At 32.2% G+C, this 19,395-nt stretch overlaps 2 protein-coding genes across 2 annotated transcripts in view; one reads left to right on the forward strand and one right to left on the reverse strand.

Annotated features, from left to right (window-relative positions):
* The first annotated feature begins 1,994 nt into the window (after positions 1-1,994).
* On the forward strand, positions 1,995-5,172 carry Bin1 (histone deacetylase complex subunit SAP18). The gene is made up of 4 exons (XM_014420992.3): positions 1,995-2,156; positions 2,247-2,353; positions 4,002-4,196; positions 4,929-5,172. Exons 1-4 carry the CDS (start codon positions 2,076-2,078, stop codon positions 5,023-5,025), a joined length of 480 nt encoding a protein of 159 aa, XP_014276478.1. The 5' UTR covers positions 1,995-2,075; the 3' UTR covers positions 5,026-5,172.
* Positions 5,173-7,059: 1,887 nt separating this feature from the next.
* The window catches only part of LOC106680937 (putative uncharacterized protein DDB_G0290521), a 52,640-nt gene continuing 40,304 nt past the window's right edge, over positions 7,060-19,395 (reverse strand). Inside the window, exons 2-6 of the mRNA XM_014420979.3 lie at positions 13,190-13,537; positions 11,298-11,600; positions 10,360-10,503; positions 9,135-9,256; positions 7,060-8,050 (exon numbers count right to left, since the gene is read on the reverse strand). Of these exons, the coding sequence (XP_014276465.1) occupies positions 7,843-8,050; positions 9,135-9,256; positions 10,360-10,503; positions 11,298-11,600; positions 13,190-13,537 (1,125 nt within the window). The 3' untranslated portion in view covers positions 7,060-7,842. The remainder of the gene's footprint in view (positions 8,051-9,134; positions 9,257-10,359; positions 10,504-11,297; positions 11,601-13,189; positions 13,538-19,395) is intronic.

A 19,395-nucleotide genomic window follows, 5' to 3' on the forward strand; every position in this document is an offset into this window, starting at 1 on the left:
TATGGGCATTTTCCAAGCAAGTGGAGGATAGCAGATATGACATTGCTCTACAAAAGAGGAGGGAAGGATAAGGAATCACCAAAGGCCTATTGGCCAATATTACTCCCTCCCAGTCCTCTGCAAGTTCCTGAAACACATGGTAGCCTTAAACCGATCCTCAATGCTGTGAGGCATGCACAACAGTTTTGCTTGATCCCTGTCAAATTTACTATAGATGGCCTGTTTGAGAGTGTCTGAGGATTTGAAAGAGGGCGAAGAAGAATCTCCTGATCTTGTTCAACATATCCTTTGTCTTTGACATTATATGGTTGTGGTGCATACTGCAGGAGTTAGACATTCCATCGAACTATATTCCCTCTTAAGTAGTTTCTTCAGTAAGAGGAATGCTAGTATCATAGGTCCTATGAAAACTGGTACATGAGATGCTGGGGTAATTACAAGATGGAGGGTACCAAGTGCTATCCCAGGACCTCATCCTCAAGGAGGATTTCATTAAATAAGAAGTGAAGAGGTAGGGACTGGCTGCGCTACTAGAGGAACTCCGGTACAGGCTAAGTAAGATCCCAAACCTTTAGAAGATGCCGCAAGAGAACTTGGAGGAGTAGAATGGGCAGTGGCAGGTGAGCCAAAAGGGTATTATTCTGAAAATGTTCTTCCTTACCATTCATGCAAGATTGGGAGGTTAGGAAGAATGCATTTAACATTGGGAAGTGCTCGCCTCCCCAGTATTATGAAGCCACCAGAAGTAGGCAGATGTAAACTGTGGAAGGGGGCTAGTGTATTCTGGAAGAGGACCATGGTTGGCAGGCAAGGGAGTTAGACCTGGAACTCGTGACTGCAGTGGCACTGGTTCGAATCCTGTCTCGGGGTCGATTTACGGGTCTGTGGTGGTCCCACAAAATGGAAACTTGACTTCCCCCACTCTGGTTAGAATAGACTAGTTACTTCCTTCTAGATAACCTCCCCCCCCTATATCAAAAAGGACCAAGAAGGGGGTCATAAAGAATAAAAAATGCTGATGAAGGTACGGTCATATCAATAAGGTGCTCTGCCCGTGTTGGGCTGCACCCTGTCCAGTTGTAAAAATTTAAGTTCCCACAAATTAAATGAACTTTGAATTAAAGTGTATAAATACGAAAATCAAAATATATCAGCGTGAATCTATTGAGGTATCTCAGAAGTAATACTCCTGGGGGCATAGTAGCCTTATCATGGCCTCAAAAATTTACAGTTTAAGCTGCAATGAGAGCTTCGGCGATGTAAAAACATATTATAGTCTGAGAGACTTCTCTCGAGCCTGCAAGGGCCTCTCCGTTAGGTGACTGAAGGTAGTCAAATGCCTATCTAATGTGAATCCGATCAAGTTAGAGATACGCTGGCACTCACTGTCCAGAGTGAAGTTCGTGAGCGGAGGACTCTGCCCTTGCTGGTATGACATCATAAGAGCGTCCATCTTTGCGGAATTCACCCTAATAGCGTTAAAGGAAAGATAAAGTTGGCAATGCATGTTTAAACCAACGGTATTATTTTTACAGTATAGAAAAAATTTGAACGAAAACTGAATATCAATAGCTGGCCAAGTAAAAAAAACTTTGATTTAGCCCGAAAACCAAACTAAATTCCACTTGCAACAACACAAAAAGTGTGCTAAATTTCACAATCATAGTTACTGTTAATGATTGTGGCATTAATAGTATCTATGTTAGTAAACGGTATTTGGAAATGGTACCAGTATTTAGCAGCTTTTTGGGTCCAAAGCAATGTTAACTTTTGTTTGGCATTTAGCCCGTTATTGATGCCTAGTCTTAAAATTACTAACAATTATTCTTAAATTTTACTATTCGTTATATCAAAAGATAGTTTTGTGAATTCTAAAAGAAAAATTATTAGTTGATCTTGTAAGTCCAAAGAGATAGGCTACGTCATGGATAAGATGGCCATATTGTTCTTTAAGTAGTGAGCTATTTAAAGAGATTTTGTGTATCTCTTTGTATAGAGAGTCTATACACATTGGTTTCATTCAACTGTTTACTTTCAAGTCTACTGTGTTGTGGTGTGTGAATAAGTTTTAGAATATGACTTCAGCTCCATTAGAGTCGCTTGTTCGGGTTGAAGAAAGGTTCAATGAGCAGGACAAACCCGTTGATCGAGAGAAGGTATTTTTAAATTTCGATTTTAGTTTTTTTTTCAAAATGAATTAATAATTGTATCCCTTCCTAACTAACCATTATCTCTCTTTTATTCAGACCTGCCCTCTTCTCCTAAGAGTTTTTTGTTGTACGGGAAGACACAATAGTCCTGCTGATTACAGGGGTGGTAAAGTGCCTTCTAATGAACTTCAGATTTATACCTGGTAAGAACTTAATTTAAGATTCATTAAATGAGTTTATTCTTGTAGAAAACTCAAGAAATAACCCATTGTAGGCAAATTAAATACTAAGCTGATTCATTTTTACTTTACGGGTATTTTTGTTTGTTTATATATTACTAATAAACAGCTTTGTATGTATAATGTTGATTTGGGTTAGAACTACAAATTAAACATCAAACAATGGATCTCCTAATTAGATTGAATCTCCTTCTTAGTACAATTATTTGTGTAGTATATTGTATTAGTTTTTATCTTTAAAGATTACCCTAGTTTGGAAAACCTTACATCAGTGGTTTATAACCTGATTGTCTTGATGTTACAATAATTTTGACATTTTGGGTTGTTCGCTCATCCTCAGAATATATCACTAAAAATAAATCCACGGCTATACCATGCACTACTAATTTGTGACCAATTTTTAGTATCAAAATTTACTTATATGTATGTCCAATTACCTTAGTACTTCTTTAATACTTGTTTGATCATTAATTACAATAATTTTGGTTAAATACATTATTAAAAATTACCATTAATTCAACTTACCTGGTCTGATGTGGATCATCCTTTGTTGTATTTAATTTCTTTTCATATTATTCAGTATCTGATCTGATTTTTCTCAATCAAAACATTAAGTTGTCTTAACTGTTTTAACAAAACCTTTATTTTTGACTTTGCAGAATATATTTATTTATATATTTTTTTTCTCATTGAAGGCTGGTATATTTTTATTACTTTTTCAATTCTTGTATTTGCTTTTTACCTGAGTTCTTATAAATAGCTTCAGTTATAAAAAAAGTTATAAGTAAGCCATTGTCTTGTATAATGATTTAATTATTTATATAATTAATGTCTTGATAGATTTTTTATGTCACGAGAGTATTGTCCACATATCTACAGAACAAGGGAGTCTTTGGTGAGGGACACATTTGGGGTTGCCACCTGTTCTGGGACTATCTCATATCATGACTGTCCTGCGTCCCACCATCACCCATTATGGGACGTAGTTTGTCCTGTATTTTTGTGATCCTTTCTGTTTTGGCCTCAAAGAATTTTTTTTTAATCTGGTCGGGTTTGAGAGATACCATGAAGGCTGGACCAGGCTGGTGAACTGTATGAGGCACCTGGATGAATGCTGGTTTTTACATTTTTTTTTTCTAAATTGTGTTAAGAACTACTTTTAATTCCTTAAAAATTATAAGTGTCTTTTTTTAATAGACAATATTTTTGTATTACCCTACTGTGCAAATTATTAAATTTAACTATCTTTCGTCCCATATTTCTTTTTGATGAAGATGGCACTCTGATCACATTAGTGAATAACTGAACAGATGTTTTAATTAGACAAGGGTCTTTTAAGTGCTAGTCTTAACACTCAATAAAAGTGTAAGCCATTTAATAATCTACTGGCATCTATATAGGGCATGTTAATTTTATTGTACTTTCAAGTGAAGACTTCAAATTTAGGATTTAGCTGTGAGACCTAAAATTAAACTAAATTTAATTTTTAAAAAAATTATTCATTTTTTCTTTGAAGGTAACTTAATAACTTGAGAGGAGATATGTGTTAGGCTATTTATCAATGTTTAATGTGGTTCTAGACTCAGGTTTCTTATTTTATATTTTGTTGCAGGTTAGATGCTACATTACGTGAAATAACTGGACTTGTTAAAGAAGTGAATGAGGATGCAAGAGCAAGAGGAACGATGTTTGATTTTTCTTTGGTTTATCCTCATCAGGCTACCCCAGGGTACAGGTTTCGGCACATAGGGACAACAGTTACTGGCCAATCAAGCCCAAGTGACAATAGAACTCTCGCTTCCCTCAGGTAGTAATTTTTATTATTATTATTATTATTATTATTGGGTGACAGACCATAGAGGTCCAAGTCCTTGCGTGATGTATTTCCTCATACATCGCGTGTTTCTTGATGTGGTTTTTTCGTAGGGCCGGTTTGTCACTCCCACGCCTATTTTATGATTGCCACCCATTGGCTTGTGGACTTCACAAATGCCTCAAGTGGGGGAGGCAGTGAGTTAGTTTTGTATAATTTTATGCTTGAAAATATGATGGGAGGATAGGGCCGGGTTTAATGTTTTGAACAGCATTGGTGTTTTTGAAAATATTGATACCACTACAGTGGTGATAGAGTATTATTCTTTAACTCACTTATAAAGCTTCATAGTTGGGGAAGGAGATATTCTGTTTTTTTGATAAATATAAACTGGTACAAGGGCATGGATATAAATATCCTCACATAACCACCAGGTTTTTCTTTTTTTTCTAACGCAGCAAGAGTAAATAACTCATTTTATAGAGGCTGTGTGTATCCTAGGGTGGTCTTTCAACCTCACAGATAATGTGTGGCTACTATAATTGAATTAATCAATTCTCAGCCACATCCAGACTTTGATCTGGGATCCTAGGTGTTTAGTCTCCTGTAATTGTTTTTGTAAAATTTGCTGATGGCTTAAGTGTAGACATGCTTCATATATATTTTAAGCTTAAATGTTTGTATTTTTTATTAAATATTATATTAATTTAATCCTTGGTTTTTTAGGTTCAACATTGGGGAGTTTATTGACGTATGTATCACACCACCATCTAGAGTTACACCGAATATGATGAGGCGTGGAGGTGGAGGCAGGCAATACTGAGGGAGGCTTAACAAGGGCAGGTTACAGTTAGAATCATTGTGACATGTCCTTATGTAATTTATTCTAACTGTGTACGGGATCACGTCCTCCAATCATTTATTATTAATTTTATGTATAGAAACTTATCGAGAAAAATTTAATAGTGATCTTGTGTATTTGATTGTAAAATTATTCAGAAGTATCAATTTAATATTTATTTAAAATATTATGTTTATGTTTATTAATATAGTACGTTTTAGGTCCCTAGGGAATGGCTTAGAACAAAGAAAATTTTTTTTTTTACTGTTATACTTATAAATAAATATTTAGAACAAAAAAGTTTTTGTATTTTTTTGTCAATTCTGCATTGTTTTATTTTTTATTCTGTCAATTACTCTGTTTTTGTTCATTTAAAAAAAAAAAAAAATCTGATATTACCACGTTTAGTTCATGAACTAAATTAAGTTGTGGTTTACTAAACTAACTTGAATAAATAAGTACTGATGAAGCCATAAAAACTTTAAATGATCCAGGAACTGTCGAGAGATATCATTTTCTACCTTATGATATTCTTGAGATTACTGATGCCTAGCCTTATTTACTCATGATCCGCCACTCATCTTTTATGTGAAGAAATTGCCATTATGTCAGGTCAGAGTTTAAACCAAGTTCATTTAGCTTAGTAAACCAGTGCTCTACTGTTTTAATTCTCTCACTCTCATTAATCTAATGGACCATGATTTATTTTTAATTTTATATACTGCCATAATAAATTTTTTTTATGTGTTTTTATTTATTCTTTCTTTAATTCTCAAGCCATATTTCCTACTTCCAATGCCTTGCTTGTTTTATAGATAAAATAAACCAATTTAGGCTACAATTCTGTATCTATTCAATTCAGTGGTATGACTCTACTACCATGGTTATTTACCAAAGGAAGAAATGAAATATCAACAAAGTTTATCTTAGATGAGTTTAAATAAAACGGTGTAGATTTAAATGATGCTTAATAGACTTAAAAATGGCTGTAGATAGCCCAAATGTTGTGCTTTGATGAAAATAAATTAATAAAGTTTTTGGTGGTGGTTTGTTATTTTTGTATATTTTTTTATCACATCTGGATCCATAATTTGTTAATAATAAATCGACTGCTTTCTAATAGCAAGGTCCTTAAGAACCTATTTTAAACCTTGATCTCTGCTATTAGTATCTAAGTATGCATCATTGTTGATCATTATAAATAGTACTACAAATTTGTGGTACCATTAATTAATTTTTATTACTTTGTCTTTTACCTTTAACTCTCCTACATCATACTTTTACACAAATAACAAAGCAATCTGTAAAAACATAGTGGTGCTGATTCATACCATTTGTCCGAGCTTACTCACAAACAGCCCTGAACATATTAACCTTCTAGCCTCTATTGTCACCTGCAGGTGATACACCTTTGAGAGTTTAGAAACAGAAATATGGTGGATATCTTAAACTATTTCAGTCTTACTACTATTATCATATTATTATTCCATAGCTTCATTTAAACTATTGTTTAATCATAAAATAAATAAGAATTGAACTGTTACTAAAATCATACTTGTTTAACCATTTTGTTGAAAGTATTCTGAAGTTTCAGTTACTTCTATGATTTACTATTTGTTTTACTTGTGTTGTAATTAAAACACTACATTCACATTTTATTTAAGTTAAATATGCATTGTACCTAAACACATTTATTTTTAGAGAAAGTATTGTAAATTATAGCCATGAACCAGATTTCAATATAGTGTGTCAGTAGCCTACTGTCACATGTAAAATGCATTAATTTTCTTTTGTGTGTAAAATTCATATCTGTGTGTAATTTAGAGCCAATAGAAACAAAAAGGAGAAAAGGAAAAAAAAATACTTGGGACCTGGGATATTAAAGCATTAAGTATTTTTTGCTGATATTATTTCTTATTTTAAAGGAAGGGCACTGTAAATATGTAGACTTTCCTCTGTGTATATTGTATTAGCTTAATAAATTAAATTAGGAGATAGGAAAAAAAAAATAAAGAATAGGATAAAAACAAAATATTTATTTGAACCTATTATTTATTCAATGTTTTATTACACAAAATACTGTTACAAAAGTATGCTTAGGTTTTTTTGAAATCTATTGGAAACAAATTATTACAACATAATTATCAGGAAACAATCTTATGATTAAAAAAAAATTAAGAATGATAGTGCAATTTACTGACTTTTAAAATATTTCAGTAGAAAATCTATAATTGAGTAAGAGAAACACTCATTTTTAATTTTTTTTTTTCTCTATTTTTACACATTTATCTGTAACAATATACTATATTTTACGTCAATTACTATATTTGCTAATTCTTTATTGTTTAAGTTAACTTCCTTGTTTCAGAATTGAGTGGAATGTGTATAAACAATTACCAATGCTAATTTTTTTTTTTGCTTTCTGGTATTTACTGTATTACAAATCAATCATAGATATTTTTAATCTATCTATAAAGTTTCAATATGCTTTTGAATTAATTACTGAAAAGAGTTAGGATCAATAAAGCTCTTAAAAAAGTACTCATTATATTAATCTTAACTTGCTTGTTACAGAACACTACCAGTCTTTTGTTTAAATTATAAATGCATTGCACTTTTTAAAATTTTTATATAATGCATTAACAATTATACAACTTAAGCTAAAATTATGGTTTTGTAGACCTAATTTTAATTACTTGTCATAAATTAGCTTGTGGAAAAGATTCGATACATTTGTACAGTTTCCAACTGAATTTTAAATTTATGTCCTGTATTTACAATTGTTTTCTTAGATATTACTTAATTTCTATAAACTGGCCGCCTTGCTTTGTTTTTACCCATATTGTCCAGTGCTACTTCTTGTCCATTTGGTAGAACATATTTATTGTTGGTGTAGTCAATATATCCTTCATTTGTAGCTCCTACTATCGAATCTTGGTCTCGCTTTTCACAGGGTATTCCTGAAGAATAAGTGTATTCACGCCTTACTCCATCAGGGTCATAGTACCTGAAAGAAATTGATCAGAGTTATATTTTATAATATTTGTTATATAAATAATTAATTTATCCATTATTTTTATTAAGAAATAAAGAAGAAGGTTCAAAAGGCTAAATTTATATATAGAGATCATGGAAATCAGTTTATTAGTACAATTATGTCCTTTAGACAGTATAGCATTTACTAATGTAAAAAAATATGACATTTTTTTTGGGGGGGGGCAGGGTAGAGGGTTATCACATTCTCAGGTTCTCCAAGTTGAAACAGGGAAGACAGGATACCAGATTGTCTCAGGTTAAAGTTGAGACTTATTCTGGGGGTCTGCCATGAAATAAAAATCAACCAGCCCAGACCAGATTTGAACCAACACTGTTTTTGACTCAAGAGTGCAAAGTTTGTATCTCAATTTAGTCAGCCTCCACAGCCTCTGATTGGTTTTTCTGCAATTTATTGATATTTAACTAATCTTACTTTTTCCAGTGATAGAATTATTATACTTTCATGAGAGGAATTAATTCATAGCAGATAATAGTGTTCAATTATGTATGTTTATATTTTAATTGTTTTGATTGTTTGAGTTAAAGAAATGAAATAAAAAATAGTTTATTATTCTGGGACTAAGCCCCTTTAGAACAATTAAAATGGTAATTTTAATTTTATAATAACATTTATTGCCCATAAAACAGTATGGCCACACTTAATTATAACTTATATACAGAGAAAAAAAATATTAATTAAAAAACTGACTAAATAAAAAAGAAAACAAAAAGTTAATTACAAAATATCTGAATTATTATAATAATGTATTAGATATCTGTTATGGTTGTTCCCCTAACATTAAAATTTATTTTTCAAAAAATGAAGCTTTTTTTAACCTTTTACTGGACATTTTTGGCATATGGAGGGAGACTTTCTACATGTTACCACTCTATTCTAACCATCATAGGGAAGAGGAGAGGAAGTCAAGTTTTCATTCTGTGGAGCCAGCCGCTACTAAATAAAAGTTAACTTGAACCAGTGTAATGAGGGTTTTTAAGGTTTAACTCCATTGGATACAAATGGTCCATATAATAAAAAAGTTATAAATCCTCACCCATATTTGCCATAAGTTACACAATCTGTTCCAATTGTCTCTTCTTTGAATGTGCCATCATCATTTTCGAATCCCCAAGTAATACTGCCATCGGGATTGTCTTCTCTGTATTTTTTAATTACCTGAAGCAAATAAATTTAAAATAATGTTTAAGTATATTTTTCAGAAATAAATATTTAAATAATAATTGAATATTGTAGAACCATTTACTTTGAATTATACTTTGTAGAAGTTATTTATATAACAAATTAAAAATAATATCATCTTTCAAAAATTCATCCAAAAAATAAAACTAAATCACACGCATCAATGATGTCATCTATTTGGTGACCAACATGTGAAGAAATTAATTGTTGATTCCATGGTGCTTCTTATAAGTAAGACAGATTAGAGGTGAAATTTAACTTCCAGGCATCAAAGTACATAATGAGTGAAAAATGCGGAAAAATATTATTTTAATAAATTTACTTGATAATGATTTGTCAAGTAGGAGTACAATGTAAAGATAATAATATTACAATAAATTGTTCGGTAATGTTGAAGATGGAAGTACACACAAAACTATAACAGCTGTCAGTGTATTTGGTTAGTTCCATGACTTATTATTAAAGAGTTTGTTTGTTCGTTTAAAATTTTTTTACTGATGGAGTTTAAAATTTTATATTACTGTTTAATAAACCAAATTGTCTGTTATGTTATTGGTACTGGTATATTACAAGGGAAACTGCACTTATCGTCATTAATAAGCCATGGTGAAGTTGTAATTTCTTTAGTAGTTTAGGTCATAATACTGCAGCAATAATCAACTTTATTGTTTTAATTAGATTAAAATCTATGTAATCTTTAAATTTCTTCAAACATACATAAAAAACTACATTCACTAAAAACCTTTAAAAAATTCCATAATTGAAGAGTTTTATGAAGAACTAATTATATTAAATGATTCTGTATTCCTATTAAGAAGGTTGGAATACAAATTTTTCAACTTGTTAAAACTACTCCAATTTTAAGTTTTAGAAAAAAATATGTGAAGTACTATGTAGAAAGGAATATTTAAAAATATTCTTCCAATCAAAATTCCCATTTTACTGTCTCCTAATTAAAAGATACAATTGCACTAAAATTCGGACTCTAATTATTATAAAATTCATATCATCATAATAATTTAAAAATTATTCATTTAAGATGTCTATATGTATTTAAGATATCTTTATTCATATCATACTTGGGATGTTGGTTTTCCCCTCCTTGGTCCTGGAGCAGCTTGTTGTACTTGTTCCTGAGGAATTGGTTTTGGCCTTGCCTGTGATGAAGCTCGGTTGTAACTTGGCTTTGCTTCAGTTCTGCCTCTCACTAAGTTTTGCTCTTCCTAAATAAATGAAGAAAAAATTATTTAGTTATACTTATAATCTGTTATTAATTGTGTTTTATAATGTGATATAGAAATGCCATTTATATCATCCAAATTAAGTGCTAATAATTGATAAAATTGAATTGCTGTAATTTAATTGATGAGTAGCAATTATTTTAAAATTTATTTTAATCTATAAATAAAATTGGAACCTTTTTTTAAGGAATATCAGAGATAATATATTCAATATGTTAGTTGGAGATAGGTGAGAGTTAAAAAAACATAATTTCATTATTTTTACTAATTTATGTTCTAGTGGATTTTTTACTGGCAACATGGAGTTTTCTCAAATTAAATGATCAATTATTGAGACACTCCTTAAACAGAATTTCTTTTTCATAATGAATTAGCTTATTTTTTTTTCAATACATTGTTGGAAATTGAGAATCAAGAGAACAAAAGTGTTTTAATCCATTGGAAGCTTATACCTAAAGTAAAGATTGGATACCCTAATAAGAAGGAAATTAAAACTTTTTTTTAATATGAAGATTCCTTTTCCTTTAAATTACTTTTTTTATTTTATGTTTAGTTTCGCATCCTTATGCTCTCAAACCAAGAATGGACTGTTACTTTTGTTTGATTTTTTTTAATGCAAAAAGTTGAAGCTAATTTCAAATGAAAGAAAGTCATCTATTGGCTAATTATTGGTATATTTTAAATATGTTATTTTAACTTTTTATCTTAGATTGTTGTCTCTTGATACATCAATCTCAGAATCTTAACCATGATTTTACACTACCAAATGAAATCACCTGTGCTTGCTGTATCCTAGGTCTTGAGTAGCTCTGTTCTTGCGAAGAGGGCCTGGCTCTCTGAAAGGTTGGTTGGGCATCTTGTATTGTAGGGCGAGAAGGTCTGGGGTAGGTTGCTTCCTGTGACGATGCAGGCCGACCTCTCGTAAATCCTTGGTCTTCTTGTGATGTTCTAACTTTTGAAAAGTTTTCATCGATTGGACTTGGGCGAGCCGCAGGAATTTCTTGACGACTGATATCTTCCTCAATACTTGTCCTTGGTCTGTATGTGGCTGTTTCTTCTTGGGAGGCTTCAGACGGGAACTGTGATAATGAAAAAGTCAATAAGTTGATGAAATTAATAATGGATTCTGCTTAGTTTAATTATCATTGGTCAACAATATTATATTAGTAGTTTTGCTGTCATAGATGAATTATGAAATTTGACAGTTATAGAACAATTCGGATTTTATTTTATATACAAAATTATTCAGTGAAGTATAAAATAAATGTCTTCATATTTGTTATTTATGATTTCTCATGCCTTGCAGGATATTCACAGAATAATTTGTATACCCATGTCTTTTTGAGATGTTTTATATGATTAGGATTATTAAACAGACATAGAAATTTATTTAAACAAAAGTTTGATTCACTTATGTGGAACCATTGTCTATATCAGTATTTAAAAAAAAATTAATTATCAGTATTGTATAGATTAACATAAAAAATTACCTTAACTTCTGAAAATGAGGCCAATCTATACACTGTCTGTTATTTAATTATTATATTAAAGATTGAAAATTAGTAGTATAACACTGTTTCAAGAGTATTTGATGTGTTATGTTGTTTCTTCTCTTTCAAGGGATTACTAATATAAACAAAACATAGAAATGCATCACAACAAGATAGGATTTATCTCAATTACTAATTTTTATTAGATTTTGACGTTTTAAGAGTAAAATAAAAGGATAGGTTTGATTGTTTTGCCTGCATGGAAATATTAGCTGGTGGCAGTTCTTGGGTAATGGCAAGAGAGGTTTATACAAGTGAAGTACAATTATGGTGGTTAAAGTGGTCCACTTTTCTGTTTTAAACTTAGTTACATGCATTGTTTTAACAGGAGGAATTGGTCTTTGATTTAAACAAAAGAAGACACAATCTTTTTAAATTCAGACACTGTAATTGCAATAGTGTAAAAATTTACTAATATGACATCACGAAATAACTTCAACTATTAAATGTTACAGTATTAGGAGAACAGAATATAACTTGGTGGTACTAACATACAATGGTAGGGGAAGTTAATAAAGCTATACTTGCACTGGAGTGAGAAATTTGGGCATGACAAATGTGTGTTCCAGAAAATTTTATAGGAATGAGTACTCTATCCAACAAGCATACTCCCTCCTCTACAGCTTTTGGCAAAGCTCAGAGGCTTCAGTGACTGTGTTTGTCAGGATGGAGGTGTTCCACCATGAACTGTTGGTTAGTTCAATCTCTAATAAATACTTTATATTTATTTTTAATAAGTTGTAATATAAAGTAATAGTATTTTTAATTTTTTGAATCTAGAGAGATAGAATAACCAGCACTGATATTGATCCAGATTTAATTTGATCAACTACCACTGTCTGATTTCAATATCTTATGAAATATTTATAACACAAAAATCAAGGTTACTTTAAAATAAATTTAGAAATTTTATCCAATGTATAAAATTTTCCTGACAGCTATATATTTTTTGAGTTTAAGAACCTTAATTATAATGAGGGACTCACTTAGGTGTTCCTTGAAAGCTTATTTAGATAATCTTTAAGGTTCTACCTGACTCATGCAAAGGCTGGTCTATTATAGCCCATGTGTGGCTTCTGAAATGAGTAATATTTAATTTTAACATTGATGGTGGTTACCTGCTGCCTGGAGGGAACTGGTAGGTCCGCTGGAGAGAGGGATGCCCTGAAGATGGGAGGCTGGAAGGTTGTGGGCTGGTAGGTCGGGGGCGGGATGGTGGTTGGGGTCAGGTCCTCCTCGGGCTCGACGACAGGGCGCGGGGGCAGCTGTGGCGGTGGTCTGCTCCTGATGGCGGGCAGCTGGACGCCCGGGGGCGCTGGGGCCCGGCCGCGGCCTCCTATCCTCCTCGGCGGCAGGGCCACGGGCAGCGGGCCCCGATTCCTCCCTATGGGCAGGGCCCCGGGCACCACGGGGCGGGGCGGTAGCGGGCCATCATACTGCCCGGCTACTGCTGACACCGCAACTGCCTAAAAACAAAATAAAAATACATTTAATGAATATTCTTAAAATAAGTTAAATATTCACCCTCAGTTATGTAAAATGATTGCTAAAACAGATTTAATTAATGTTCTTAAAATATTCTTTATAGTCATCAATATATGTGTGAATATAGTATTAATCGAATTCATTCTTATTGCTATTACACTCAGCTATCAACTTTCCCAAATTTTCTGATCCAAAATGCCGATTGAGTTATGTTAACAAAGTGTAAGGCTCAACAGCCAGACCTGGCAATAAAGATCTATAAAAACGATAATGTAAGTATGCTATAGCGATCTTATTACAATTAATAGATGTATTTTTCGATTTTAATGATCAGTTGATAGGGCCCATTGAGTAAGGACAGCAACCCCTCCTAAGACTCTTGTTTCGACCTGTTGATTGGGCTCAAGCGCTGAGTCACGTATTAGGCTTTATTCTTATAGAAAGTGTGACCGGAATGTGGTTGCATATATGCTTCTCTTTATTCTGCTCCAGTAATGGGTTATCGGCGCAATTTACAATTCATATCCACCTGTTGAACATCGCAACTGCCTCCAGGCTCCAATGTGTCATCGGACGTCGGCGTCGTTGATGTAGTTGGCAAAAGTATAATTATAATAAATACCAAAGGTGGGCACGAATTGCTCGTCTTTTTAGCCTGATATTTATCCAAACTGATTACTTGTTTGTTTATAAAACGAAATTGACAAGTGTATGAATACATTTTTAATCTACTTCTTCTGTTTGTATATATTTTAAGAACTTTTTTTTTATTCATTTATTTAATTTATTTTATTTTATTTTAGTATGTATGAGATCATTCATCACTATTACCTATTTTCTCTTGATAGATATGTCTTGTAAACACTTACATTGAGATGATTGTAAGCTCTGAAAATATATAAACAGGCACTTACTCTTAATGTGATTAAGTCAATATCGAATTTTGTCAATATATTGACCGCTTGAGGAGTATATTGTAGCAATAAAATTGACATGTGGCACTCTATGTACCACGTTTCAATCGTAATGAACTAAATTATTGAGTCAATATCGTATATTGTCAATAAACTGATTGTCTGAGATATAGATTTTAGTAATGATATTGACATAGGGTCCTAGATATACCACGTTGAATAATATTAATCGTGTAAGTTGGCCTTAAATTGCTTATTGTCTCCTATTTATCAACTTACTACCAAGAAGACCTTTGATTTGCTTCTTTCTGAAGACTTAATTGCCAATTTCTCTTATACCAAATTCTAAGGGAATAGGAAAATATCTCTTAAAAGAACCATATATTTGTAGTATTTTCTCCACTAACTATATTCTTGGCATGGAGACACGGATGTACCACGTTTAAAGCTCCTAAATATTCTAAGAATCGATATATTGCGAGGTTGAAAAATATTGTTCAGATATTAAAAGGTAATAAGCCATTATTAATGCAACAATAAGTAGTAATAACTGTATGGGGTGAATTGTTTTTAAACATTCCCATTTCTTTTGTTAATTAGTTTAGAATAAATAATTTTGTTTCAATGACTATTGTTGTATTTTCTACTCTACATTTAATAATGCATCGTTAACTAAATAAATATTTTTAATATCTAAACAATATTATTTCATCTTTTCACTAAAACAACTAAGGGATTAGATCAAATCAGTTACTTTCTTTAAAGAAATCACCCCAAAGAGTTGTTATCTTCCGCGAATTGATCATCTACCTTATGGATTTCATCCATTCCCATTTTTATCATTTCCCTGCGACGGATATGTTATGAACAAATGATGTTTTAAATCATTATTTGATAGATTGTGCCACTGTTCTGATAAGAAACTCTTCATGAATATGAAAAATAAGAATCGAGTTAATGTTAATATAGATTCGAAAAAACTTGCCAAGATTAGGAAACAAGATAAAATTCACAAACATTTGTTTTAGCTATTTTTCGTTTTATTTTTTAATTTTTAAAAATATTATTCTTTATTGTACCCCATAAAAGTGTTCTGGCTCAAAAAGCGACTCAAAATTTCACTCTAAAAAATGTATATAATCAAAGGAACATCTATCAGGAAAAACTATAGTAAGGAATCCATATAAATTCGTTCCCGTAATTCGTCTATTCCAACAGAAATAAAGAAAAAAATAATGAGAAAGATTGGTTTTCTATTTATTGGATGCCAAGAAGAGCTTTAATGTGAACTATGTTTGAAAACACTCAGCTTTAAACCGAAAAGAATATTACATTTAAGAACTAAGATTACAGATTGGATAATGTGTGACAGTTTTTATTCACTTAGCTTTCGTGTGTATACTTTCTACCGTTACTGATAGTTTTACTTTCTATAGTTATGCTAGCACACTATAACGTTATCGAGTAGGTTACACAGTAGCACGCCACCCTAATTACGTCAAGTTTTACGTAATAACTTCCCAAGTTAATTGCATTTGTAGAATATCAGAGAGTCAATACTCGAATCGGCGCCGCTCTGAATGAGGCGTGCTCGACCGTGCATCTCCGTCTTCGAGTTTCATCTTCTGTTATCAAGTATCCATCTATAATGTACTATTGTCTTCACTAAGATGATGGAAAGTAGAAAAGTGGAAGGTATTAATGCTATTGTTTGCAAAACAGGCTAGAAACTGTATTTTTATGAAGAAGTATTGACGGATTCATTTCGGAAAACTATGATGAATGAATGATATCCAATACATTTTCCTTCTTTGATAAAGTATTAATTGTATAAATTATTCTGATACGGAAAATAAGAGGTTGGTTTCTTGTCAATTAAAATAATTGTTTCAAGATAAAGACATATATTGGTCAATACAGATACTGAGACAGTTATATTCAAAGTAGGTTTAAACTAGATTTGGAAATTTAGAAGTAGAATCCGTCGAATAACTTGGCAACACCATCACAGGTAGACCATTTTTCTGGTTCCGCGTCATTTGTTTCCGATGGTAAAGGGTAAGTAGTTTCAGCTAGTTACTAGTAACTACGTACTAACTATGGGTCATATCCAATTCTGGTGCTGTTTAGCTATCAATTTTTAAAACCAAATTAAAGTTGATTGATTCAATTTATTTGTACTGCATTTTTAGGGAATGCTCCTTGATAATATTCTGAAACAGGCACTCACGTAATATTAAAGTTTTCGTGATTTTTATGTTTAAAAACTCTTATTCTAGTGAGTAACGTATACGACGAAGGAATGATATAACCAAATAGAACACTAAATTACTGTAAGAATTCTATTTATTTAGTAGTGATCAGCCTTATTTGATCAACGATTTTCAACATAGAACGTAGTATAAAACTAACAAAAAAAACTTGTCCTGCTTAAAAATACTTAATCAAACCCAACATAGAACATAATTTATACAAATATTGTTTTGAACATCTTATATAACACAAACAAACATCATAATTAATTATGAGCAAAGGGAACTAATGGAAGCTTTTAGTATTTTTTTTTATATACAAGAACCCACTTAATTGGGGAAAATTTTTCATAATTTAAAAAACAAAACAAGAAAACATACCAAAATGGTAAGACGAAACTCAGTACATGAACTGCTATTTCAGTTGATTTTGGGTAGGAGATGAAAATAAATCCTCTTTTTAATGAAATTTAATGTATGAAAGAAGATTGATAATGCCTTGTTTATTCATTTTACAGGATTCAGTGTCCTGAACCTATTGAGAATCCTACCAGTCAAAGTTAAGGTATTCTAGTAGAGGGTATTGAAAAAAAAAATAAAGAAATATTTGGCTTTTCTTTGTAATTCTGGTCTCTTTTTGGTAGCGGAACCCTATTACTACTAGTAAAAAAATGGCAAAAGAAATAGATTAATGGAGGAAGCTCGACATTACTATTTGATACAAATAGAATATTAAATGGAGTATTATCAGCTAAGAAAGGCTTGGATACCTACAACAAAACCCATGCAAATTTGAAGAAAGTCAGATGATAAGTAAGATTCAAACTGTGTTGAGTTGACGTGGAAATTCCTAATGCCTAAATTATTTCACGGAACCCCAAGATTCCAAGGAACCCTCTAGCCACATAAAAATTGTCATGAGGCTAGGGAGTGAATGACTAAGGAGAGACAAGCCACTGTTTTTGCATTTCTACAATTAAGAGAAGCTCCACGAAAAGCAAAGATAAGCACATACCTTTACAGGTCTTGAAATACTAGGAAACTAAGTAATATACAAAATTTTAGTCTTGTAGACTTGATTACTAGGAAGTGACCACCAATGTAAATACTCCACAAATGTTTTATTCTCTTTCACATCCTGGGCCCTGTTTCATAATAAAGTACAAACTAATACTATTAGTCTTGTCGATTTAACTTAATACAATTACACTGACTTGTGCAACAGTGACTTGTACTTTAGTACTTTTTAACTTCTATAATATCACTAAGTCCTCCCTATTATGAAAAAAATAAGTATTAGTGTAATTAACACCTTGTTTCTATACTATTTTGAGCTAATACTATTAGCTTTCATTATGAAACAGGGCCCTGGAATCAAGTATAGAGGTTAAAGAAGGAAACGGAGGGACATGTGTTTCTGATTCCTTCTAGTGTGTCCTGGTCAACTTTTAGCCCGAATTTCCTTTGCGAGGGTATCATATTATAAATGGGCCAGGGAGTGACCGAACGCCGTGTGACAGAGGTAAAAAGTGTTATGGTGATAGGTTTGTTCGATCTACAGTTAAAATTATATTTTACTGATACTCGAAATATCGCTGAAAAGATTGGAGCCTTTTTTTTAGGTTTACTACAAAATAAACTGGTATTATTGACTTGTAAAGTCTCAGACTCAGCTTTGTGACAGAGCTTGGGAATGACAGTTATACATATTTATAACTAGATAACAATTAATGATTTAAAGCTCAAAATGAGAAATGATGGCCTCAGAGAGGATAATAGGAGATAAATAAAATCAATCACATTTATAGGGTCGATCATTCTTAAAGAGCTCTATAGCTGAAACAACACCAAAATTGGACCATGACCCACATAGTTTTCATGAAAATAATTAAATATTTAAATTAAAAACAGTTGGTCAAAAATTAGCTGTAATTAAAATTAATAGCTAAAATTGTCATGGATACGGTATTTATTTATCAATGGTTCATTCATGAATAAGGGTCGTATCCATGGCAATGTTAGCTATTAGTTTCAACTATATATATATATAATTTTCGCCCACCTCTAGGGTGAAATAGCTTCTTCTTTTTTTTTTTTTTCTCTTGGGCTACTATTATACTATATATATTGTAAAAGGAAACGGGTTACTTAACCCAGCTATTGACCATTCGATAATTAAGAGTTAAATAAAGCATTGAAGGAAAGCGGATCGAGGAAGAGACCTAGACCTAACCTTGCGGTGACCCAAATCGTTGAGGACGGCCGCGCCCTAACGTATTTCATTATAATTATTCGCATAAGTTCTTTTTAAGAGTCGGAATCATTTTCCTGTCCTTCGTCTTTGAATGCCACAGTGGACTTTCTCTCTTGATCCAAATGACGAGGGTTGACGGTTTAGTCATTGTTAGAAGATGTAAGGATGCATTAGCGTTTAGTTACAGCTATAATCGTAATATAAACCTTATCTAGTTCCACCCATCCCTATAGCCCACCTAGAAGGTTGAAACGGCAGTGGCCAAGGGACTTATTAAAATAAAAAAATGGACAACTGGAGTTCTGGCAATGGTCAGATTCTCCACTCAAGTTGAGTGTTTGCGGCTTTAGCGCACTTGCTCAGCCTCCACTGGCCCATACCAGTGATGCGGCGAGAGGGATGCGCTGGGATCTCTTGAG

The sequence above is a fragment of the Halyomorpha halys genome, unplaced genomic scaffold, assembly GCF_000696795.3.
Source record: "Halyomorpha halys isolate HHAL.00 unplaced genomic scaffold, Hhal_1.1 Scaffold299.1, whole genome shotgun sequence".
NCBI lineage: Eukaryota > Metazoa > Arthropoda > Insecta > Hemiptera > Pentatomidae > Halyomorpha > Halyomorpha halys.

Bases quoted from the DNA above. Each gene is read 5' to 3' on its own strand.
- Bin1 (XM_014420992.3), top strand. From the start codon at position 2,076: ATGACTTCAGCTCCATTAGAGTCGCTTGTTCGGGTTGAAGAAAGGTTC. The intron at 2,157-2,246 runs GTATTTTTAAAT...TCTTTTATTCAG, and splicing joins AACCCGTTGATCGAGAGAAG to ACCTGCCCTCTTCTCCTAAG. The intron at 2,354-4,001 runs GTAAGAACTTAA...ATTTTGTTGCAG, and splicing joins GAACTTCAGATTTATACCTG to GTTAGATGCTACATTACGTG.